The sequence below is a fragment of the Mytilus edulis genome, chromosome 2, assembly GCF_963676685.1.
Source record: "Mytilus edulis chromosome 2, xbMytEdul2.2, whole genome shotgun sequence".
Taxonomy (NCBI): domain Eukaryota; kingdom Metazoa; phylum Mollusca; class Bivalvia; order Mytilida; family Mytilidae; genus Mytilus; species Mytilus edulis.
This window is the reverse complement of record NC_092345.1, coordinates 55204996-55232540: the sequence shown is the minus strand read 5'-3', so window position 1 is coordinate 55232540 and position 27545 is coordinate 55204996. Positions and strand designations below refer to the sequence as shown.

The 27545-nt window shown below is 31.5% G+C and overlaps 1 protein-coding gene across 1 annotated transcript; it reads right to left on the bottom strand.

The window, feature by feature from the left end:
• Positions 1 to 762: 762 nt before the first annotated feature.
• LOC139510265 (zinc finger protein Xfin-like) lies at positions 763 to 27185 on the bottom strand. The gene is made up of 7 exons (XM_071296754.1): positions 26999 to 27185; positions 17973 to 18406; positions 16484 to 16915; positions 11192 to 13698; positions 10594 to 10742; positions 9739 to 9822; positions 763 to 7027 (listed from the first exon to the last, which is right to left on the bottom strand). The coding sequence occupies exons 1-7, from the start codon at positions 27045 to 27047 to the stop codon at positions 6807 to 6809; spliced, it is 3876 nt and encodes a 1291-aa protein (XP_071152855.1). The 5' UTR covers positions 27048 to 27185; the 3' UTR covers positions 763 to 6806.
• Between the last annotated feature and the right edge of the window lie 360 nt (positions 27186 to 27545).

Sequence of the window (27545 nt, the reverse complement as noted above, 5' to 3'; positions counted from 1 at the left end):
AGGTCCTCCTCTTATGATGTTCAGTCCATTGAGGGGTCCAATGCCAAGTATGTTACCACCAGGACCACAGCTTGTTAGCAAATTTCATGAAACATGGTGAATAATGATCTTCAAGCACGGAAACTAATAAATAAAATGTGTACAGTGACTTATACTTGTTAATTTCTATGTCATTAAGTCCCTTGTGGAGAATCGTCTCATTGGCAACCATACCAGATCTTATTATTTTTACTTATGGTCCAAGAGATAGAAATTTTGCACAAATATCAATCTATCAATAGCTGCTGTGACATTGACCTTTGTCCTCAAATCAATAGTCTTCTTTGTCAAATGGGGGATTATAAAACCAAGTTTGATTAAGATATTGTTTCCAGACTGGGATTTTGGGAGAAAATAAATATGCTGATGGTCGACCAGTTGAGCTGAAAATACAAACAAAATAATGCAAATGTAGGTTGCTGTGGATTCATTAATATTTGTTGGATACCAATTTTCGTGGATTTCATGGGTACAGGAGAACCAGAAATTCAAATGTTCCACGAATAACAAATTTTGTAAAGGAATGTAAACAGACTTTGCTAAAACCAATAAATTAGATATCCACGAAAAAATTTTGTTCTCAATCCACGAAAATTGGTACCCACGAAAATAAATGATTCCACAGTACCAGTAACTCTTAATGCCAATTAGCTTCAGATTGACATAAAATGACCTATAGAAATATAATAATGAACAGGGAGCAAAATAACAAATAAGATACTCGGGTGTTAAAACATTTATTGTTGGATTACCAATATACAATTTGGTTTAATACAAGTTCTGTGAGGAGGTAGTGATATAAACAAAAGAAGGACTAAACTGGTGTAGAAAGACGTTAAATGATAAGTTTTTACTCTAGAAAGTATGAAATTACAACAGCAAGAAAAAAAAAAAAAAAAAGCAAATAATTTCTTTTTGAATCTGTATTTAATTGTCATGATCTGTTTGAATGGTTTTGTATATTAACAGTATTTTTTAAAAATAACAACATACATACTTAAAAAGATTTTTATAGATTACATTATTCAACTTCTTAATATCCATCATTGGTAAAAATAGTTGATCATATCTGTGTACTTTGGTCTTATAGTGAACACTTGTATAACACATCTCTATATTTTCATGTACGGTGGTTTAACCATAAAAAATCTTTTAACAAAATCAGTATCATTCTAGTTATGTTTATCCAAAAACAATCAAAACTGGACATTATAAAGGGATATTGTCAATACTCATATTTTCATTAAGAGAAGAAAAACAAGTCTACAATTCAGCTAGAAACTAACCAGATAAGTGAAAATACATTAACAATTGTTTTGTTATGGTTGCAATTAATAAACTTTTCACCATAAACTATCTTTTACAGTTCAAACAATACAAAGAAACTGATTAAGATATATACTTGAGGTAGCATGAGAGTCCTTCCCCATCTTGGAACTCACTTAAGAGTAAATGATCATTCCAAATTGTTACTATAATAAGCAAGATTTAATCCAGAGGAAGGGAAGGTAAATCCGATAATTTAGTGAATAGAAAAGTATGTACAGCAAATTTATCTAATTATTATGTTGATAAAAATTTACTTCTGCAACCCAACAATTTCTTATCATTTTATGAATGCATAAAGCTAAATGCCAATCACAGGGGGATTTGGGGGCTCTATAAAGGTAAACTAAGATTTTATGGAATGTAAAATATAGAGTTAGGGTGCAATTTCACCAAGGTAATATACAGGGGCAGATCCAGTCATTTTCCAAGGGGGGGGGGGGGGGGGTCTCAACCCCGGATAAAAGGGTGTGTGTGTGTTCCAACTACATGTCACCATTCAAATGCATTGATCGTTGAAAAAAAAGGTGGGTTCCAACTCCCTCTGGATCCGCCATTGATATATCAATAGGTCATATGTGTTCATCTTCAGTTAAATGTCTGTAAAAATGTGTTCTTATCTATTTATCTTCATAATATGAATGACATCATGTCTTTGGCATCTGAATAAGATCATACCTGGGAAGTATATATAAATGGGTTGTTATTTTCTTATTCAAAATATGATGTCAGTACCCAAATTTGTATGTTGAGACCCCTACCCTTCTCTAAAACGCTGTCTTTTTTAAGATATTTAAGTCTCCCATGAACAAATTTTGGTAAATGGTACATAATATAATGTAAGATAAATTCTGCTGTTAGAAATTCCCAAAAGTAACGTTTCTACACCAGTTGTTAAAGAGGTCTGACTTTGTATCAATATTCCCTGACTAAAACTACTTAAATGATTGATTTTTACAAATGAAAGCACAAGAAAAGGTAAAGTGCACAGCATTTACAAGTGTTCACAGAATGTATATCTAAACATTTGCGTATAATGAGTTACCAAGATGATATCGATAAAATGGTTTGTGAATTCTGATATATTTTAAAAACAACAATGATGAAATACAAATTTTCAGATCAATAAAAAAACTCTGGTCATTGTAAAACAAATTCTGTGAATATTCACTTATTCAAGGGTTCAGAAAAATACAGTTGAGAATAATTTCATCATTCTATATCTACCTATTAAATGAAACAATTATAAAACAGAAGCATAAAATGTTTAGGAAGTCTATCAACAAATATGATAAGAATAATATTGGTCATTAAAAATTTCAGCCAATCACAGCTTCTGTAACAAGGTATTAAAATAATTGCAAAATCTTAGACAAGGGCAAAGAATTTGTGAATTAAATATTTTCAATTTTTAATCAAACAATCTTTCTAAAAAAAGAAAGGAAATGTATGATATAAACGAATTATTTCTAATAATAACATGCTTTTAAATATATTCTTAACAACAAAATAATAGTGTAAAATTGGAATGTACACAAATGGACCCATATATGCTGCTCACTTCTGTTCCAAAATATTTTTATTTGTTGTGATTGAAGATATAAGAGCTATAACTTGGTTTCCAAGACCTTTTCAATAGACCTTAATTTCTGACAAAAATTTTATTTAGTAGCTTGAAATTTTTGCTTTGATGATTGTACAATGCATGTGCTATTTTGTTTTGGTGAATACTTTATTTGAATATTTGAGAAAATGGATAAATAATTAAAAGTCATAAGCTTACCAAATAATTCAATCAATTTATTCCACATTTAAATTTAATGAGAGAATTCATTTATCCATAATCTTAACCATTACATGAAATGTTAGGTGTAAGAGTAGTGCTTTATGCATATAAGCACTAGGAAAACTTCAATTTAACCAGGTTTTTTTCAAGTGTAAATAGTAATTTAGATATTCATTTTCCTTCAAATACAAAACTTTTATACAGACATAGTATTTAATTTTTACATTTTTTGTTGCTCATGGAAATTTATCACAGACTGAATGCATTTAGGTGCGAGTCCGGCCTGGGAAAGACAAATAAAATTTTTACATATTGGAATAAAATTTTCACTGCTATTAATCTCAGAAAAAGGAAACCATCCGAGTCAATAATAAACTATAATAATATTAAAATTCTTATACAATATAACAATAACAAAATTAACCTTATAATCTTTGAAAACTTGTGAAAGATGAAATACCACAATATATTGATTTGTGAAACGGAATCATATGACCTATTAGTTATCTATATAAAAATAAAACTTCACAATAGAATAAAATGTCAATCAACAAATACCCAGTATTAGAAGAACAATTATATACATATTTTACCTATTCATCACAAATGTACAATTATTTCACATTCATAAACTTACAAAATTTGTTGTTGGAATGATTGATTTTTCAACAAGTCTATTCAAAATTTGCCATCAGATTTCATTGACTTCTCGCTATTTGAACCCTGTAAGTTCTAAAAAAATTCAATGCCCAACTTCCATTTCAAAATTAAAATATAGAAAATTAATAGACAAACACAATTCTGAAGACAGCATAATGTATTTGTCTACGAACTTGTACAACAAAGTTACATATATTTTACGTTACATTTATTGGAATATGAATCAAACAGACAACAACCATTATCCAGCAATGGGCTTATTTGGAAATTACACCTTCAATCTATATATAGTAAAATAATTTTCAACAATTTTCTAAATATACTTTTAAAAATGCAAAATATATACCATATACTTCCAAAATGTCATAATAACTAATGGGACTTAACGAGACATTTACCCTACTCATATATTGCATCAGGTCAATTCCTGAAGCTTCTGTAATGAATTAATTTCTAATTTCAATTGTTTTTAATTTAAACAGTTATCATTACTGGAATTAAACTTTTTTTTAAATGTAAAAACAGTTAAATATTACCGCCTTTAAAAATTGTAATGAGGAAAATCTCAATTGAAAGATGTTGAAGATTATGGTGATGGTTTCATATAACGATATTAACAAAATTGTACACCATATATACTGGGTAATAAACATCGATAAAAACAATTTATATATACATGTCCATAAAATATCCACCCTCAAAAACATAAACTTTACAAACATAACAGTGCTATCACAATTTTATCACCATACTACACTGCCATTAAAAAATCATAATTGGAATGTACCGTACAAAGAAGACGTTTATAGTAGATGTAATTTAAAGAAAAAGTTTATGTATGTTTAAAGTGAAATGAACCAGAGCTGAAATTCATTTATGATTGACAAGAAAGGCAAATCATTACATATTTCAATGTATTAGGGGTCTTTTACAAAATATGTTTTTTGATTAGTCATTAAAATTTTGAGGGAATATTCATTATCTTCACATATTTTTTTAATAATCTTAAAAGTTATCTGATCATAAAAATCTAGTCTTTTAATTGAGTGGAAACCTTTGGCAAATTAATTATTAATCTTACAGATATCCATGTGAACTATTTTTTTACTTTCAGAACCAATTTTCATTCATAGTAAGATGGGTAACTGATGTCTACTTCATTTCAAATACATGTAATTTATCTTTAATTGAAAGGTTATTTATCTTTTTATCGCATATTCCTTTTATTGCTATTACTGTACCTCTTGCACAGAGTTAAAACCCTTTACTAACACAACTGAAAAACAATTAGTTATTTATATATATGGATTATTTTCACAGACATTTCTATAACAGCATGAACTTTTAAAGATGTTAAATTTGCTAAGCTAAATTACAAAATTTCATAATGTTATGTCTCTTATTTTTTAAAACAAATATGATCTATCAGAAATTTAAATGTACGACCCAGTTTTCTTAATACTCTGCTTCCTCAAAAAAAGGTTCACCAAAAGAAAAGTATAAAAGCAAAGGGGAAGCTTTTCAAAAAATTTAAAAGAAGTACAATATGCTTTGTTTTGATTCTATTAACACAAGTATTCATAAAAATAAAATCCTAAACAATCTATATTCTATATCTATATACAATGTGTGGTAGTATGAGTGGATAGGTATAAATTCTAATTCATAATATATATATATAATACACTTTAATTTCTATACCAAACATCAATGAATGTCATTTCACAATACATTAATCACACTCATCAGAACATGAAAACTGATTGATGAATCCTAATTAAAAGATACATGTTAAGAAAGCAATGTAATGCAGTTTTTGAAAAACTGTTTTCTGATTATACAGATTATATCCCGGGGAGCCATTTCAATATTTAATTGATAGGGTGTGCCACTGGGTTTCTGTTACCCCACACCCTTTCATATAATTTAGATTTCAAAAATGTATACCTTTTCATATATTACGTAGGTAAAAATGTTACCATTTCCCCATATGGTTTTGGTTTGGTTTGGTGTGTAATGTAACAGTGAAATACCAAAGTGACAAATGAGTGAAAATTGGTTGATAAAACACAGCTGTGAACACCAAGAAAGATGACAGACCAAGTTATTGGAACTTTATTGACCTTATCATATATTTCTGATAGTTTTCCTGACCTATTCACATATTTTCAAGCTTGAAGAGGCGAACCATTCCAGCGGCACGTCCTAGCACCTTGTATATAGGAAGTGGACCCCTCGAGGATTATATACACACTTATCAATCATTCTCTTATATAGCTTACAGGTGTCAATAATTGAGCTCTCCCATATGAGACACCATCTTTAGATATGTTTAAGCTAATCATCAATTAAGCATACAGGAGTTAAAAACTGAATTATATAAAATAAATCTGACAAAAAATAAATTGTAACAGATTAAACATAACAGAAAAAACAATCGTTTTCTTCCTTAGTACAGAAAATCTTTTGGAATGATAGAAATATGTAATAAAATATGAAAAGATAAACCAATATAAAAATATAAATATGTACAAACTAAATGATAGATAAAACTTCCAACTATATATATATAATTCTGGAATCATAAACAAAAGGAATGATCAATTTTGGAATGAAATAGTGAATGTATTTTAATAACTGAGGTAAAACTGCAACACAAAAGCATCATATATAAAATAAGAAAAAATATTAACAAATAACCATCATCTTTACCCAACATTAAAAATAACAATGATACTTTGATTGAAGTACATAAAAACACATTAAAACAATATCTTTTTTTTAAAAGTTCATGTCTAAACTCATTCTATTTAAACATCATTAAATTGTATTAATTTTGTTAATTCACTCCCCTTGTTCCTTTCAAGAGGCCTTTCTTTAAAAATATCAATCTTAAAATTTCCCTCACACAGTAGGCAAAAAACATCCTTGAAAAAGACATTCTAAGGATTTTATCTTGTTTTTTAACATGCTACTTTTAAAACTTAAATGTAGGTCACTTTAAAATAAGTTCCCCATTTTCAAGCTTTTGCATTTTGACAATACAATTGCCATCAAGGTGACGATCCAGATTGCGTGGGGTAACAAATCCTTCATCACAATGTGGACATGCATGCTTGGCCTTGAGTAAGTGAATCTGTGATTTCATGTGTCGATTCAGATCAGATTGAGTAACACCTTTATAGTTACATAGCTTACAGCAGAATTCACGTATTCCTGAAGAAAAAAAGAGTTTACAACATTAATGTACTTGCATGTAAAGATTGAAAAACTGTAATTTTTTTTTAGAGATTTCCCTAGATTAATGTGATTCTGTTGTAGGATGTAGCTGACATTATTTTCTCCACATTTGGAACTGTTGATTCATTTATTTTCGTGGGTATCAATTTTTGTGGATTGAGGAAAACTTGCATTTTTGTGGGTATTTGATTTCTAGGTTTTGCCAGTCTCTTCAAACAAAACCTATAGTAATTCTGTCATTCTTTGAACTTTTTGTATTCATGGTTTCACCTGTGTCCAGGAAACCCAAGAAAATTGGTATCCAACGATTAATAAATTAATGAATCCACAGTAAGTGTTTTAGTTTTTAACACAGAAGATTTAGGCCCCTTTTTTTATGTTTAAAACTTTTAAATTAATTTTCTTTAACATTTGAACATAAAATTTCTTATCTAATGTTTTCTTGCTCTTATTCATAAAAGTTAGCAATAGCAGTGGTTCTTAAACTCATATTTTCTAAGTGTGCAAGAGACAAGCATCTGTACGAAGTCAGATGATTTTAGAATTTAAATGATCTTTCCTGCCATGTGAAAAATAGTGACAGTGTTTTTTTTTATCTACAGCTGTCACAAACAAATATTGTTAATGAAACTAGAGGCTCTAAAGAGCCTGTGTCGCTCACCTTGGTCTATGTGACTATTAAACAAAGGAAGCAGATGGATTCATGACAAAATTGTATTTTGGTGATGGTGATGTGTTTGTACATCTTACTTTACTGAACATCCTTGCTGCTTACAATTATCTCTATCTATAATGAACTTGGCCCAGTAGTTTCAGTGGAAAATGTTAGTAAAAATTTACAAATTTTATAAAAATTGTTGAAAATTGACTATAAAGGACAATAACTCCTTAGGGGGTCAACTGACCATTTCGTTCATGTTGACTTATTTGTAAATCTTACTTTGCTGAACATTATTGCTGTTTACAGTTTATCTCTATCTATAATATATATTCAAGACAATAACCAAAAACAGCAAAATTTCCTTAAAATTACCAATTCAGGGGCAGCAACCCAACAACGGGTTGTCCGATTCATCTGGGCAGATAGATCTTGACCTGATAAATAGTTTAACCCCATGTCAGATTTGCTCTTAATGCTTTGGTTTTTGAGTTATAAGCCAAAAACTGCATTTTACCCCTATGTTCTATTTTTAGCCATGGTGGCCATCTTGGTTGAATGGCCAGGTCATCGGACACATTTTTTAAACTAGATACCCCAAAGATGATTGTGGATAAGTTTGGATTAATTTAGCCCAGTAGTTTCAGAGGAGAAGATTTTTGTAAAAGATTACTAAGATTTACGAAAAATGGTTAAAAATTGACTATAAAGAGCAATAACTCCTAAAGGGGTCAACTGACCATTTCGGTCATGTTGACTTATTTGTAAATCTTACTTTGTTGAACATAATGGCTGTTTACAGTTTATCTCTATCTATAATAATATACAAGATAATAACCAAAAACAGCAAAATTTCCTTAAAATTACCAATTCAGGGGCAGCAACCCAACAACAGGTTGTCAGATTCATCTGAAAATTTCAGGGTAGATAGATCTTGACCTGATAAACAATTTTACCAATGTCAGATTTGCTCTAAATGCTTTGGTTTTTAAGTTATAAGCCAAAAACTGCATTTTACCCCTATGTTCTATTTTTAGCTGTGGCGGCCATCTTGGTTGGTTGGCCGGGTCACCGGACACATTTTTTAAACAAAATACTCCAAAGATAATTGTGGCCAAGTTTGGATAAATTTGGCCCAGTAGTTTCAGAGGAGAAGATTTTTGTAAAAGATTACTAAGATTTACGAAAAATGGTTAAAAATTGACTATAAAGGGCAATAACTCCTAAAGTGGTCAATTGACCATTTCGGTCATGTTGACTTATTTGCAAATCTTACTTTGATGAACATTATTGCTGTTTACAGTTTATCTCTATCTATAATAATATTCAAGATAATAAGCAAAAACTGCAAAATTTCCATAAAATAACTAATTCAGGGGCAGCAACCCAACAACGGGTTGTCCGATTTGTCTGAAAATTTCAGGGCAGGTAGATCTTGACCTGATAAACAGTTTTACCCCTTGTCAGATTTGCTCTAGATGCTTTGGTTTTTGAGTTATAAGCCAAAAACTGCATTTTACCCCTATGTTCTATTTTTAGCCATGGCGGCCATCTTGGTTGGTTGGCCGGGTCACCGGACACAATTTTTAAACTAGATACCCCAATGATGATTGTGACCAAGTTTGGTTGAAATTAGCCCAGTAGTTTCAGAGGAGAAGATTTTTGTAAAAGTTAACGACGGACGACGACGACGACGGACGACGGACGCCGGACGCCAAGTGATGAGAAAAGCTCACTTGGCCCTTCGGGCCAGGTGAGCTAAAAACATTAATAAAATATGCCTTTTTGTAATACATAAATTTTAAAGTTATTTTGATTATCTCCCTTTGGCTGCAATGTCACCATTCATATCTACCCCTAATTAAGTAATAATTTTTTTGTGACAAAGTTGATGCAGTGGTCCCTTATTGATACCTTACTGAATTTGTTAACCCCTTAAAACAAGACAACTATCATTTCCATAAACAGAAAACAAACATGGCAAGATAAAAGCTCTGTGATTTTTTATTTGATGAACTTTAACACCAACCTTGATGCCTCATCATATGTACTTTAAGTTGGCTGTTGGTCCTCGCATAATATTCACAGTATTTACATTTGAATGGTCTGATGTCTGTAAATAGACAATAATAATTTATAAAAAGTTAATAAATATATGTAATATATATCATAAGCAATAAGATTTACAAGTAAAATTTTTATATTAAATACCTCTGTAGCAATATTAATTGGCAAGTGGATATACTTATCATAGCTGTATAATCAAGGGTTTCTGCTTTTGATCAAAATTGTGGCGATTAAAATTCATTTTTGGCGAAAGAATTTGGCGAAAGAATTATAACAATTCAATTTCATCCATCCTGTTTACTTTTATGGGGGTTTCTCAGACTTTACCTGATCAGACAATAATCAGAATTCACCTTGAACTCATTACGACTTTTTAACAGAAAAATCAATAATCAGCTAGGTGGCATTTTATAGCTGTAGACAACAATGGACTAATTAATAAAGGTGTTAATAGTATTATTTTATGAAATGATGTGGTTAAATGGCATCACATGTCACCTAAAGGATTTATTTACAACTCTACAATGCACGAGTTTGAATCATAGTTTTAAGTCTCTTTGTTTTGTTTTTAGTGATGGTCTGGAAAAGAGAACTGTTGTTATGACACAAAAATGTAAAAAGATGTAAAAAATTATGATTTCTTTTGAAACGTAAATGTTTAGTGTTTATTCATTACAATGTAGATTAAAAAAAAATAATTCAATATTTAAAAAAATGCCATCATTAATATAGCATACAGACAAATGTACAAAAAGAATACATGAAAATGGCAATACTTAATTTTTCATTACTTAATATCTGCAATATTATTAATTACCCTCATGAAAGTCCATATGTCTATTGATGTCTGAGTAAGATAAGAAGTCTTTATTACAGAAAGGACATCTGAACACAGTCCTTCCATCTGCTAACAATGTTGGTTTACAAATTTTTTCTCTGTCTACTGGAGTACTGACTACTGGCAATCTGTAAAACAATGTAGAAATGTTAAATTTGGTGACCATATTTACTGACTATTTACGTACTAATTAGCTTAAAATGAAATGTTTAAAGTCTGAAGTTAGAGAAGATTTCAACTCAACTAACTAAAGGCTGTTTAAATTACAGCAAATCAGGTTTTTATAACATATATTGGTGTCACTGTCAATTTTAAAAGTACCATAACTCTTCAACTGCCTAAGAGAATATTGTCAAAACCAAAATAAAGTAAGTTTCCAATCAATTGCAGGTTTTCACTCCGTATCATCAAAAGATTTTTTTTAAAACAAACTCCATTTACTCATTAGTTGGAACTATATTAACAAAAAAAGTTCCAATTGAGCATGAAATTTTTGCAAATATGAAATAAAATTAAAAGACTCACGAGATTTATACATAATGAATTTTGATGACCTTTGAATATATTAATAACTGACCTTGAATGTGTCCTTGATAATGATGTGACTTTTCTCCCATCTGAAGACAATCCCCATCCTTGTTGTAAACTTAATGGTAAATTGCTGGGATTCCCTTCAAGCAAAGGCTCACTTTTATCCGGATCATTCCACTGAACTCTTGGACATCCAACAAGTTTTTCTCGATCTGATTCTGATAATTCATCATTTGAGACATTAGAAGAATGATTAGAATTAGAATCAATATTTTCTATAGGACTTTTAGGTTCTTCTTTAATAACTACTGCATCCTCACTTTCTTGTTTTGGAATTGTCAGGGAAATCGGTACACTAATTGTAGGATTACTTTGTACTGGTTGTTGAATCTGTGGAATCGATGTGCCAAATAGCCCATTACTGGATTGAGGTGGAAGGGCTACCATGGGGAGACCAGGAGTTATGCCAGAGAGAATATTTCCACTAGCAAGCAGCATTCCCTGAGAAGTGATTGGTACACCTTGGGCCGCTAATGTAGCAAGAGTGTTAGCCATAACAACAGGATGTATCCCAGGATGCAACATTGCTAGATTATTGAGTTTGGCAGCCATCAGTTCACTGTTGATGACAGGAAAGGAAGAAGTAGATATTGGAACTGGAATGGAGACTGGAGGGGGAAGTAACTCTTTTTCATCTACAACAGGCTCTTGTTTTACAGTAAAGATCTCCCTCTCTGAGTCAGATCTGGTAACCACAACATTTTCACAATCCATGGGGTCAGTATTTTCCAATTTTATAGGTTGTGATGATTTTCTTTTTGATTTTGAGAGCAGTTTGGACATCAGAAGACGTTTTGGGGATATCTGGATTTCAGATTCATCAGAATTCTTCTGTACAAATATCTCAGATTCTTGGTTTGATAGAATATTGTCTAAGTTAGCCTTCCTTGTCTCAGTAGAATTCTCTTCATCTGGTTCACTTGGTAACACAACTGTTACATCTTCCTGTATTCCTTCTTTTTGCAGAATTTCTCTGGCTTTCTCAAAAATCTTATCATTGGGGACTGGAATACTCGGAGTTGGAGGTTTGTGCCATTGTGAGGTTTTTGATAACAAAGAAGAGAGTAATGTATTCTTTGCTGTAGCTGACGGCAGGGCTGTATCATCATCATCATTGTCGTTTTTCTTATGATCTCCCATGATGTGCAACCTTAATTTCCCATACTCCATAAAGCCATCGCCACATTGCTCACAGTAGCAGATGTGTTGTTGATTGTGAATTTTGATATGCTGCAGTAAAGCCGACTCCCTGTAAAATGATTTCCTACAAAGCAAACATATGAAAGATCCATTAGGTTTCTTCTTAAATCTTATTCCTTTGTACAATTTTCCAAGTGGATCATACTTCATAGCTTTATTGGACAAGTCATAGAGGTCAGGAACAGGGACATCTTTGGTAATATCTTTATCTGAGGTAGATGCAATGTCTTCATCCCCTTCTTTTTCATCAACTGGATTTTCTACAATTTTGATTGAGGTAGTTTCTTCCATTTGGTTATTTTGCTGCTCTTCTCTTTTCTCCTTTTCAGGATCTTTGATTGGCTCTTTGTTTTTCCCAATCTCTTCATTCTGCTTTGAATCTTTTTCAGTTTCCATTTCATCAACTTTCACCTTTTCATCACCTTCCATCAATGACAATGTATCCTCTTTCTTTTTCTTGTCATTTTCCTCTTTAACTGTGACTTCAATTTCAATGATATCTACTGATGGTTTGTCATCTAATGTTTCCCTCAAATCTTTTTCAGCTTTTTTTAAAGCCAGGTTTGATTCTTTAGGGTGATTCTTACGGATATGATTTATGACCCGATACTTAAACCAAAATGTATCATCACATAGCTGACAACGATAAAGAGTTAGATCCCTTTGAAAATGCATCGATAGATGGCACTGAATTTTCAGCAGATCATCAAAAAGCTTGCCACAAAGGTAACATTTATACAAAGAGACATCTTTTGCAGTGAGTACATCCACCCCATCTAACCTGGTCACCAAAACAGTTTCATTTTTAACACAGATGTGGCGCTTTACTTTGTGTGACTCCTGTACAATTTGCATGCCCACCATACTATTGGTAAGTTTTAAAGGTTCTGGTTTTATATGTCCTGCTGTTACTAGTGGTTTGTTAAAGATGCTTCCCGACTGTTTGAAGAGTCCGGTGTTTTCATCCAATTCCACCTCCCCTTCCTCGTGTGTATTGATATCATAACTATACAGCACTTGATTGTTAGCACATCTGACTTTTTGTCCTAGTTTTTGTAACAGTAGAGAACTTGCCATCTGTGGATCATTGTGGATATGGATATCTTTAGATTCTTCATTCGTATATGATATGGAACATCCATTTGGCTGGCTCATCAAAGTATTCAGACGATTTTGCTTTTTTAATTTCATGAAACGCTCCTGAAGTCCGGGACTTAGTTCAATATTGAGGCCATGTGATGATTTTTGGTGGTAAAACATACTGTTTTTAGCACGAAAAGCTTTCCCACAAATCTGAAAAATATGATATACAAACATTGATATCCAAGTTGCTTTCTGTTTTCAATGATGTTCATATAGAGATAAGAGAATATGTATCTTCAGAATAGTGAATTATCTTAGTTAACTTAAATATAAAAACATTTATTTATAAATAACCATATACTGAATGCCACCACTTACTCAAAATGCTTATTATCAGTTTGATATTTTTTATTTGGTTGGGATTCCAATTTAAACAATGTTTAATAGATTTAGGACATGTATATATTGAGTCTCTTGTTGGTATGTAAAGCCAATGATACCAAATAAAAAAGTCAAATCACTGGTAATCATACCATACATTATATATTTTTTAATTATATAAAATTAGTTCATGAGTTTCACATTAAATATCTGTCAAACTTTTTCCAAAAGAAATTGACTTGAAACCAATTCAAATTAAAAGCTTTCTGTCTAACTGACATTTTCTGGACAGGTACTGTTACATGTGGATTCATTTATTTTCATGGGTACCAATTTTCGTGGATTGAGAAAAACTTGCATGTTCGTGGATATTTAATTTTGTGAGTTTGCCATGATCTGCAATTTAACTTTTAGAAAATTTGTAATTCATTGAATACTAACTTTTGTGGTTCATCAGTGCCAATGAAATCCCACGAAAATTAGTATCCAACAAATAATAATGAATCACCAGTATAATCAAAGAGCTGATAGCTCTGAGGAGGAAGAAGGTGAATAAAAGGTAACCTGAAGTACCATAAAGGCAGCCCCACTAACCCAGCCTGCTTTGTTCCATTATCATCATGACATATTTTTTTTTCTTCAAACAAGAATGTGTCATAAGTACATGGATTTCCCATCCGTACAATCATTTTCTATGTTCAGTGGACTGTGGAAATTAGGTAAAATCTTTAATTTGGCAGTAAAATAACAAAGATCATATCATAGAGAACACATGTGTACTAAGTTTTAAGTTGATTGGATTTCAACTTCATCAAAAACTACCTCGACCATAAACTTTAACCTGAAGCAGGACAGACGGACAGACCAGAAAACATAATGCCCATAAATGGTGCATAAAAATAGTAAGACTTGTTACATACCCGCCAACATTTGAAAGTTCCCATGGAGGTTTTTAGTGCGCAACAACAATTTTAAAGGTTACAATTTTTAGCGAAGTATTTTGCACGATCAAGATTGTCTGGAAAAAGTGTCATATTTGTAAGATGAACTTACATGCCTTTTTCTTAAGTCTGTTTGCATGATTCTAGTTATTAAATCTGTAGAAAAGATGAACATGTAGCTAGCAGACCAGGATTTATTTTCTTGTGTAAGAATATTAGATGCTTGTTGAAATTTTCAATTTTGAATTATGCACAAAGATGGACCTTTAACAGGTTGGGAACAACACTACAAATGAGGGGTAACCCTCATTGGAAGAACATTACAACCCACTGTAAAAAATTAGCACCTTTAATGTATTCATATTATTTGATGAAACTTTTCCCCAAGAACTATGCATCTATCAAGTTTTAAATGGACAAAACATGTCAAAAGAATTTTGTGATGTTTCTAAACTTATATCTTCTTTATTAATTTGACCCCTCATTTAGAAAAGTTGTTCCAAATATAATGAATAAGGGGGTCCTAACCTGTTTGTTGGTCTTTGTGAAAAAAGAATAGTACATTGTCCTTTAAATGATTTAATTGAATACAAAAATAAAATATGTTACAAGTATTATGTCAAAAAATTAGTGAAAAAAAAACCTATTTATTATCTTTAAATGGTAGTACTGCATCATTGAATTTTGTCAATCAGCCATGCTTTTATCCTTAAGCTGTGTAAGAACCTGCTTGCAAATGAAAATTCACATGCCATGTTCACGATTTTACAACTAGATGAAAACAACACAAGTTCAAAATCTAGCATGTTAGAATAATCTTCAGGATAACGTTTTTGATTGGCTTATTAATTGATTATGAAAAACACAGAATTTGATTGGCTGAACACGATTGTCTTACCTTGGGAACAAAATAAGGAACAGATGATTTTCACTAAATTGTGTTTTAGAGTTTTTAATGATACCCTTAATATTAATATTTAAAAAAAAACGCAAGGACGTATTATAATACGTCCTTAATAAGAGTAAAGACAATGAACACAGGGCGAACGTACTTTACAGGCAAAAGAACTCAGGACAAACAGACCAAGGGCGAACATGTAAACAGGGCGAGTTGTCCCGATACCAAATTCACGCATGCGTACTACAAATATCTACAGTAAAAACATCCGGTTACAAGTAAACAAATAACATTCATGTAGATGAGATGAAATCTAATAATTTACATAAATAAAAGGGTACATATTTACGATAGTGATTGTTTTTCAATCCTAATTTACAAATTAAATGATTCAGATGCTTAATCATGTGTAAAAATCTGTGTCAGTAATCAGAAGTTGTTATGAAATTGTAATGGACAGAAACGAATGCGGCATACGGAGGTTTAATGATTTTAAAGTCGGCACCATAGGCCTTCAGAAGACTTGAAGTCTTCTTCCACCAAAAATGTTACATTCACATGCAGATCTAGTGATCTGACTTGCTTATAGAAGAATGCAAAGTAGCAAAATTTAGCATAAATCTACATTATTCTTAATTCTGAACAGATTACCCACCCTTTATATAATTTCTTTTCATTCTAATATCAATGTACAAAATGTGCAGCTATATAATTTATCCATTGATTGTCTCAACTGACGGTATGAATATGCATACGATTGAATCTTTGAACTTACATTACATCTGAATGGTCTTTCTCCAGTATGACTCATCATATGTCTTTTAAGATCACTTGGTTTACTGCATGTCTTTCCACATACTTGGCAAGTTCTGTTGTTGCCATCTTCTGAGCACAGTTTTGTTGATGTTGGGCTGATCTTAAAGCTACCAGTACTGCTACATGATGCGTCCGAAATGTAAACAGATCCCTGAGGTTCTCCACAATAGACCATAGATGGATAACTGTATAAATCCTGAACTTCTGATTTGATCTTTTTAGTTTCACTCTCTGGGGAAGAATGGCATCCCACCGATTCATCAGATTTACGTTTTCTGTTGGCGGTGATACTGGCATCAATTGCTACCATGGAAACAGCTAGACTGATCCCATGCATTGTATGTTGGTGATGCTGTAAGGATCGTTTAGACTTAAAAGCTTTATCACAAAGCTGAAAATAAATACAATAAAAAAGGTTTAAAATAAATAAATTACATTAAAATCAACAAATAGCTAGGCAATCATAAAGCCTATAGGGAATCAAATGAATTGACAAATTACCTTACCAAAGATACCTTAGACATGTAAATGTACCTTACAGGGTAATTTTTTAAAACTGCTTCCTATTTTTCAGAATGTCAATGCCATGAATTCTTTGTATGTGTAAGCAATGCTTTAAATGCAATGAGTTAGACTAAGTCAAGCAGAATTTCATGTTGGTCTTTGGGTACTTGGTTCCTGTTTTATCTACCGGTTAGTTTGAACCTTTCATTAATTTTCTAAATTTTCCATTTAAGAGATAACTGTATTGTATTTGAAGCTTAAGGACGTCCATTGGTAGTTTTATTGTCGCAAATTTAGTTGACCTGGCAATGCGTAGCAGAGACAGGTAAACGGGTATTTGAGACAGTAAAACTACCGGTGGACATCCTTAAAGCTTCAAATACAATACAGTTATCTCATGCAAAACAAGTTCATAATTAAATTTCAATCATTATTTCAGTGTAAAATCTTCATTAAAGAAAATTCCACGAAAAGATGTTCTTTGGTACCTACGCTAGGTGACGCCATAGGTATGCTTCCGGCGTCAAACATCAACACCAGGCGTTTTCTGGCTTCTGTGCCGCTTCAGAATGTAATAAAACTTGATAAAAAGAAGATTGTTAAGTGCAACATGTGAGTTTTTTTGCTTATCATTGTAAAAATTACATGTCAATACATTCAGCAATTCAAAATGTCGGGTTCTTTAGTTACAGACAAGGAGATAGAGAATTTTACACTAACTGTCATCCAATCAGAACCATTGATACAAAATAATTGCATTAGAATTCAATGTTAGTCCTTGTCACAATTGTATGTCCCTACTCAGAAACATTGATAAACCATCTTGTGCTGAAAAAGCGTGTAACAATCAAAATTCATTTGTCACTGGTCATAAAAAGATCTAAAATATAATTATTCCCCTTTTTTGATGCCAAGCAATTACTTAAAGCTACCTTAACACTTACATCACATTTAAAAGGATGTTCGCCAGTATGTTTTAGGAGATGGCGAGCAAGGTCAGAAGGACTTTTCTTTACAGCTCCACAGAAATCACACATGCGGTCAGATGAGGATGGAGTATGGAAATTATGTTCCTCTGACTGTCCAACTTCAGAGTCTCCACCATGATCATAGGAGTGGTTAGAATCGGTGTCGAAAGTATTTCTATCGTCAGTTTCATCACATTTCAAGTTTGAGTAATCATCAACATCTTCAGCTTCTAGATGTAAGGGGATGATGTCATCAGAGTTTTCTGCATTATTTTCCTCACCACTATCTACTTTGGATGTTTCATCCTTCTCCTCCTCTTCCGTTACTACAATATTTGCATTGTTGTCTTCTACAGCATCCTTTCCAACTGGTCCATTGTTGCTTTCTCCATTTGTTGGTTCATCTTCACCTGTTACAGAAAAAAACAAAAAATGTATGAGACTAAGTAAAAAGAGGCTTTAATGTACAAGGTATTCATATGTGGTATAATATTTGTGAACAAATAAAGCAGATAAATCAAAATGACCAAGTGTACTGCATTTTTATGGACCTGTCCTAAGTCATGAGCCTGTTGTTCAGTGGTTGTCATTTGTTGGTGTGGTTCATATGATTTTCTCCTTTTTGATATAGATTACACCATTGGTTTTACTGTTTGAATTGTTTTACACTAGTTATTTTTGGAGCCCTTTAAAACTTGCTGTTCAGTGTAACCATAAACAAGATTCTGTGTTAAAGGCTGTTCAATTCTGAACTTCTCGTCATTGTTTATACATTGTGAATTGGATTGAGAGGTATCATTTTGGCACTCATACCACATCATCTAATTAAATTAAAGTCTTTCTCGTTCAAACTACCAGATGATTCAACTACCCCTTCTGCAAAAGCACAATTATCCCCACTTCTTTTGTTATATTACTAAGGTTATCCTACATAATTTATTCTTTATTTCAGTTTTCAAAGGCAAAAATACAAATAATTATATAAAATCATCATTTAAGGCTGTAACTTATACATTGACTGATGATTTCAGATATGCCTCTCTACTTGTAGATCATATCTTGCTGATCTATTCTCTTCTTTTGAAAAAAAAATGAAACTTAAAATTGAGTTTTGATTTCAACCATACCAATTAAAAACAATAATATTTCAAAAAGTAAGATATGAATACATATATTTTTCTTTGCATACACTATTTAGAGATATGAAATTTTTTTAGGAAAAAGGGGGGGGGGAGTCTCATCATTTCATTTGTTTTTGTCTTTATAATTTGACTGTGTCCAAATTTCAAGATTTTTTTTTAGTATGATCTACCTTAAAGTTACGTCATAACTAAAGATTTACTGTCATTTTATGGTTAGAGGGAAACATGTATTTAAAATGAACTGTTACTTTTAACAAAACTTCTGTAATTTAACATGTGCTTGTGCAAATCTTAAGACTGTTTGAAATGTTTTGTAAGGAAAAACAATTGACCTCATTTTTTAACTGATTTTCATCTTTCATTTTAAAATATTTGTTCTTTTAAGTAAAATTTAAATACTTCAAAAAATTAGTAATGACTCTGCACCAATTCAAAACATGTGCACACACTCATGGTAGGTGCCCAAGTGTCAAAAGGGGATTTTGTTTTAAGGTGAAAAATGCTTTAAATCACAGAGATGAAGTGATTTCTGCATTACTATTTGACTTAAGAATTATATCATTTTTGAAACAGAAATCCATGCATCTTTTCTTTATCACATCTTTTTTTTTGCCTTGATGCATCATGGCATAAGTCAAATGTTATTCCTATTCAGAATGTCATCAGGCCAAACATAGAATCAAATTGTCATGACCTATTTGTAGTTATCTTAGTGGTTGAACTTTTGGTGAATAATGTAGGCCACTTAACACATGTACAATTGTAACAACTACAGAATATTTCTCTAATTGTGAAAGGGTGATAGGGAACCCAAATTAAGAAAACATCAATAATGACAAAACTTAATATTTTTTGTTTATTTATTCATTTTTGGTTTTTTTTTAGGAAAAAGGGGGTGGGGTGGGGTTTTGGGGTCCTTATTTCATTTGTTTTTGTCTTTGTAATTTGTTAAATATTTTCTTTTAAAAAGTTGATCGACTGACAGAAAACTCTCTTTCTTTAGTTTAAACAATATTTATTCAGATAAATCAACATTAAATGATATTATACAAATGAGATAATATTGAGGATTCAGAAACAAGCAATTTGCTTTTACAACCAGAGGCGGATTTAGGGAGGGGGTCCTGGAGGCCCAGGCCCCCCCTTTTTCAGAAAAATTTTGTTTGGTTATATAGGGAATCACTGAAGCGTGACAGGGTGGGCCCCCTCTTAGGCAGTCAGTGGGCCCCCACTTATGAAAATTTCTAGATCCGCCACTGACAACTCTCTTTCAATATTATTGTATTGTTTTCCCTCTTCTAAAGAAAAACAAAAAATGGTGTTAATATTTATTCATCATATTAACTGAAGTTGAAAAAAAAACTGAATAACTTATAATCTGATTTTCTGTTAGTCAATGTCTATACAGTGTCTAGTATCAATTAATATATTAACTTTTTATAATTAGTGAATCTGTCGTGATATGATTTTTTTCCAAGTTAAAACTGTTAAAGATATGATTTGATCCAAAATGGGATAAAAATCAAATTATACACAAAATCATAGTGTAGTACATTCCATTTTAGGTAATTATAAGGACATGCATTGTTTATAAACCCTACATTTTCTGACTACATATCAAATTCTTTATTAGTATTGATTTTAATCAAGTACTCCATATGCCAAAATGATCTGTAGTAAACTTAACACCATTTTTTTCTGCATGACATGAACCTATCCTCTATTTGGTATAACCTTGCACAATCATTGAAAACCAAGATCTATATAACGTTGCACGCTACAAGGAAAACTGGTTTGTTAACATTTAATGATTTCCAATATCTCTCATATTGATCAAATAAGTTACACAATATCACAGCTTAGAACAGACATTTAGTCTCATTATGTAATGGTCATTTTAAATGGCTTAAGTTTAGTGGACATTTTTATCTATTTCCCCACAAGCTATAAGAATGTACATTACATGTATGAATTAGGGGTGAAACAGGTAAAGTTTTTACCTGTTTAAATGTTGACCTAATTCTTGTCATGCATGGGCGCTGGTACACGCTATGCATTCTTGTCATTGAATGGAGAACAAACATGTTAAAACTATTTCAATGTTCGTGGGCAATGAACAATAAAATGATCTGATTTTGTATCCCAGCTTTTAACATGACACGTGAAAATTATATGAATATTTTCAGGCCTTTAAACTTTGCATTTAACAGGAAATAAAAATGTTCAATTCATTGTGAATTTCATGCCTACAGCTAGAAATGATTCAACCCAATTATACATTTTTAGAGTTCTTGAACTTCTTCTTTCAACAACTAAAATTCAATGCCAATATTTCATTCTTCACAATTTTGTTACTTCGTTTGCCAAAAAAACAGCCCAAGTTTGTTTTGACCATTTATGTTTAAACTCCTACACACACACAGAAAGAATATACAAATTTTCATTGGAGACATGTATTAAAAAAAAATACTAGAAAATTCTTATCATTTATGTCTTTTCTTTCAACATAATTTTATTCAAAGATAAGTATAAAATAAGCCAGTGTCGAATTTTATGCTAATTCATGATGGCCATTCTATCATGTCTATACTACCCCTACACACTACTTCTTTTTAATGTTGTTCACTACTATGGTTCTTTTTATAATAAGAGTTTAATTCATCATAATCACTGTTCACTACAGTCTATATTTGTGTTGAGAATTCTAATCAATATATTTGCGCTTTCATATTTTGTATGTACATGTACTCTACTCCAACTTAAAAAGCTCTATTCTGTTTTGGTAAAACATCACGAACACACATGTTGCAAATCTATTCCAACACACATTTCAGTTTCTTTATATGTATTAAACCTGCATTGTAAAGTTGTTTTTCCTGTCTCTCTCTAGCATTTATCCACATCTTGATATTCAGGTATAAACGATTTGTTTGTAAACCTCATTTGGTCAGTTATTGATACATGTATATACGTACATGTAGATGATATTAGTTATTTTCTATAAAGCAGTGGTTTCTTAATTAAGATTCCAAATAGTCAGACTGTAGTACTATGAATCTAAACAAAAGAGAGGTAAAAGATACCAAATGGATGAATTCAATAATTGAGAAAAGAAAAATTGACAACACCATGTAAAAAAACAACACAAAAAGTCTACAAAAATCTATATGGAAAAGAGAATACTGAGCAACACAAAAACAACCAAAAACTGAGATGTATGGTGCTCCGGAAGGGAAAGGGAAGCGAAAGCAAATCCTGATCGGTTATATTAACACGAGACAACTTTTTTTAAATAAATAAATAAATTAAAAAATATAAATTTTATACAAATAAATTTTACACTGAAAGTCACAGAAATGTTTTAATCCCAGGACAGAGTGGTAATTATTTCATGCTGCCAAATTGTGACATCAAAACTGATGATCTGCATGCTTACAAAACTTATTCTGCTTGAAAAGTTAGGAAGAAACAATCTTCATTCTATTAGTATGACACACTACTTCATGGGAAATTTAACCATGTCAATTCACATAATATGCATACCTGTAAAGATCACTACTGATATCTAACCTACAGGTGAAACCAAAATAAAATGATAGCCATCAATGTGTGTGAACTAAAAGGCATGATATGTGGTGAATGATTTCCCCCACAAAAAATTACAATCCAAAAATTTTAAAAATATTATTAACATATTATGGAAATGAAAACAAGCACTTGTCTTATAAGTAATGAAAAAAAGATTTTAGAAATGTATTACAAAAGGGCTATACTTAAAGCAACTAAAATTTACAAGGGAATGGCTACCCCCCTTTTTTTCCCTTGAACATGTATATTGGATACATTGTATATATGTGAATGTAGTATCTGTATGAGAAGGGTTGAATTGATACATTGTAGCTGGTTTTAAAAGGTCTTACAACCTTTCTGCCCTTTTTGTTGATTAAAGACCTTAAGTAAGGAATTCCTCTTTGAGTCTGTTTGATTGTGAGATTTTTGTCCATCTGCAGGAGATCATACATGTAAGTGAAAAACATGGCTATTGAGAATTAGTAATCTTCTCCACATTTGGCATGTAGTAGCAATGTTTTGATTATACATTATTTAATTTTTCTAAAAATCCATTCCATTTATGAAGTAAAACAAAATCAGTAAATTGTTAATTTTTGTTATTTAGACATACAACTTTTAAGGAAATAGGCGCAACTAAATTCCTATATCAATTCCGTACAAATTTATAACCAACATAAATCTAAATTCTAATCATTATATGTTTGTAGCTGATTCCACAAAATAATATGTCATAGCTATATATACAGGTAGCTTAAAAATATAGAAAGATGAGAAGATGTGGTACGAGGGACAATGAGGAACTACCGTAGACAGTCAGACACAAAGTCAACAATGTAAACAACTGTAGGTCATTTTACAGGCTTCAACAATAAGCAAAACACCAACTGTACAGTAAACTACAAAAGGCTTCTTTACAAGACCCTTAATTACCTTGCCAGGGTATTTAGTACAATGGAGCTAAGAAAACCATCCAAACCACTTTCAAAAGCAGGTTACAAGACTAAAGACCCATCTTGAAGTTTCTCTAGAGGCTCTAAACAGCCTATGTCTTTCACATGCATCTTCAATAATAGCAATTTGGGGGGAAATCATCATGCAAGGGCAGTAACTCTTTAAATTATTAACTGACAATTTTAGTCATTTTGACATACATGTACATATATATTTGTAAATCTTGCCTTGCTGATCAATTTTGCTAAATAAAGTTTCCATTTAATGTTGTATCTTTTGTAATGATTTTAGTTTTCAATATAAAAAACTTTAATTTATTAAACAAGTCAACTTAATTATGATTTCTTCTATTTTCAGGGATCTCCATGGCCTGTTTAACGATGGCGCCCCGCCATCGTTCAAATGTCTTGCACCATCGTCAAATGACTTGCGCCATCGTTCAAATGTCTTGCGCCATCGTTAAATGACTTGCGCCATCGTTCAAAACTGTGATCGTTTTTTATAGCCTGACGCCATTTTTTTAGCAATTATAATCAAATGCATGTAATTGCATAACCTTCAGGCTTTCTTTATAGTATAATCCAGTTCTAACGCCTGAGGGATATCCGGATTAAGATCGCTAATCACTTGTACCTGAGCTTGTACAGGTAGATCAACAAAGCAGAGAATATTATCTGAAGAAAGACGATTCATTTGTTGAATTATTTAATTAAGTTTCCGCAAATGCTTATGATAATTCAGATTAAATAAATAAATTAATAGTCCATTTACAAAGTTTAGGAACAAGTAGAGCATGTGCTTTTATTTTGACTTACGCAATCAGCATCCCCCTTTTTAAATAAGACGTAAAACAGTTATTATTATTTCATCGCAAATAACTCGAGTACTGCTGTATTTTAACGACAATATAGAATTACTTTAAAAGTTAAAAAGTAAAAACTTTTAATATTTCCTGTAAATAAATATCGTATCATAATTCCAAATTCATTTCGTAGTTTGCAATCAAATTGATACATCCGCATTTCCGGTTTCTATTTAGACTCGAAAGATGCATGTTGCATAGCATCAATTTGCTAGATAAAGTCATTAAAAACCTTTTCATTTGACAACGTTCGCTTTACAAATCTTTTTAACCTTTTAAATAACCCGTACGACTCGTTTTGTCGTTGCTGCAAACCAGACATACCGGTAATGGGTTCATAAATTCTGAATTTGATAATGTCCGTGAAGAATAAGCTCCACATGAATTTTAACCCCCATAACAATTACCAAAAATAACAAGAAACTACATTGGGACCTTTGTGATAGCTATTGGTCATTCTTGACTAAGGGAAAGGGAGGGGGCATGAGGGCTTGGCCTTTGAAGGGTTACAAACGGCAATTATTGAAAATATATATACCTCTATATAGTATTTATAATGAAAATTCAAATAAATATAATTTAAATAAGCAATGAATTAGCATGTTCACCTATCCTTATGTGGAGGGATGAAATATTTTCGATCGCGCTACGCTGTACGGCGTAGATACGGTTTATGATAGTGAAAGTTCCTCCATCGTTCAATTTTCATCCATGGAGATCCCTGTATTATGTTGACTTATTATAGACTTTGACTTGTTGATCATGTTATAGCTTTTTAAAGTCTCTTTTCTTAGTTAGATTTTACTGTAAGATATAAGGCAAAAACACAAAGTATTGGTAAAATCTTTATTGCAGAGTAATAACTCCAATATGGAGTTGTCTGGTGATATCAACCATGTTGACTTAATTGTAGATCTTGTCTTTCTTTTTCTTTAAAAAAAAGTTATCTGTGTTAAAAGTTTACATAGACACCTACAAAAAATGTATGTTGATAGTCGGGATCATTCATCTGACACTTTTTTTCTATACTTCATGCCCCAATAATGATTGTGGCCAAGTTTGTCTAAATTTGGTCCAATAGTTTGAGAGAAGTTTTTTGTAAATATTAATTAACAGAAGAGGATGATGATAGAAGACAAGTGATGGAAAAAGCTCACTTGGCCATTTGAAAAGGTGAACTAAAAATATCAACATTTACACCAAGCTTTTACTATAAACCAGCTACATAAAATCAGACCTGTTGTATGGATCAGAATGCTGGTGAATTAGACAACCCTGACATACAGACGATAGAAAACATTCCAAAACAACTGTCAAATTCAAAATATATTTAGGACAAATAAAATCAGCAATAAACAAGAATGTGTCCAAAGTCAAGGATGCCCCACTCACACTATCATTTTTCTATGTTTCAGTGGACTGTGAAATTGGGGGAAAAACTAATATAAAAAAATATAATAAATTTTCAGTCATGAACAGTCATACTTAACTGAAGTGCATGAATAGAATAGAATAGAATAGATTATTTTTATTTCCCAAATTACAGGGCCCATAAAGGGCATAAAATCAGATACAATTGATTTACATAATTGGTAACAACAACAATAATTGATACATATATATTTGGAATATAAGCATTGGTCAGAATCAAGCTAAAAACCACATATATATTGTGAATAAAAGAATAATAAATTACATTATATATGTATTTATTCTCAAATTATTTACTTGACTTAGTGTCAGTGTATGTATTGTTGTTAATATGCCCAAAAATACATTGTCATTTTCTAGTTCTTTCATAATTAAAAAGTAATTCCAATCATTAATTTGGATTGTGCCAATACTAAAGTATACAGCTACATGTATATATATGTATAGTAGATATTTTATAGTTTGCATAATTAGAGATGATTTTTTATCAATATTAAAAATATTCTCATGATCAGAGTAGTTATAAATTGAACTTTAAAATGCTTTATATATTACTATTTTTAAACAAATATTATTTATAGAAAGTGAAAGTAGACAGTTTGTTCTTTGAAATAATTCATATAAAATTATGAATCTTCATGCAATAAATTTGAACAATTGCCAGTTCATATCAAGAACTTATGCTTGTGCATGCACGTTTCAAATCATACAGGTGAGTGTGTATGTCAACAATTCTACAGGTAAACCTGGTCAGCTGACATATTTGACCTATTTACCGATTTGTAAATATAGCGGACGATCCTTACAAACGCAACACGAATTTCTTCATAATAATAAATGATAAACTTGATGTTTCTAGCTAGCGAATGCTGAAGCAGTTAATCAATACTCGAGGCTGCTAAAAATCAATAAAACATTATGCATTGTAAAGGCTTTAAGTCGATGAAACGTCACGTGCGCACGCGTGATGTATGTGCATGCAGGCTGTTCACGCCCAGCAAAATATACAAATATAGACAAAATTCCTACGTTTTACTACTTACCACATATGTGCTGAGGTTTTGACTGTTTTCTTCTTGATATCTTGGGCATTTTTACAATCCCTTTTCAATATCCCGGTCATGTGTGTTGTAGTTTTCATAAGCATAGGTATGCAGTAACGATCGCGACCACCTCGTTCATCTCCATGTTGATAAATGCATGACGGGATTGACCTTAGCACGTGTGCACGAGGACGGAAATAGATTCTCGTCACTTGTCGCATGGTGAATTATAATTTATTCGGCAATACTATTTTACAACTTGTTGACTAATTGATAAAATGCATGTGTGTTATGGATACTATTAAATCTAAAAATAGATATACTGGAAACTAATTAATTCACGTAACAGTACTGAATAGAAAAAATACACTGTGACTGAAGAATTTAATATAAATCTATAAACACTGGAGAAAAATGTTCACTGATTCAATGTTTTTTTGTTTTTTGTTGTTTTTTTTATGTTGGAGTTAGACAAGTTTACAATGAACTGAATTATACCATGGAAGTATTATATTGACATACGAATAAAAAATAATAATATATGTAT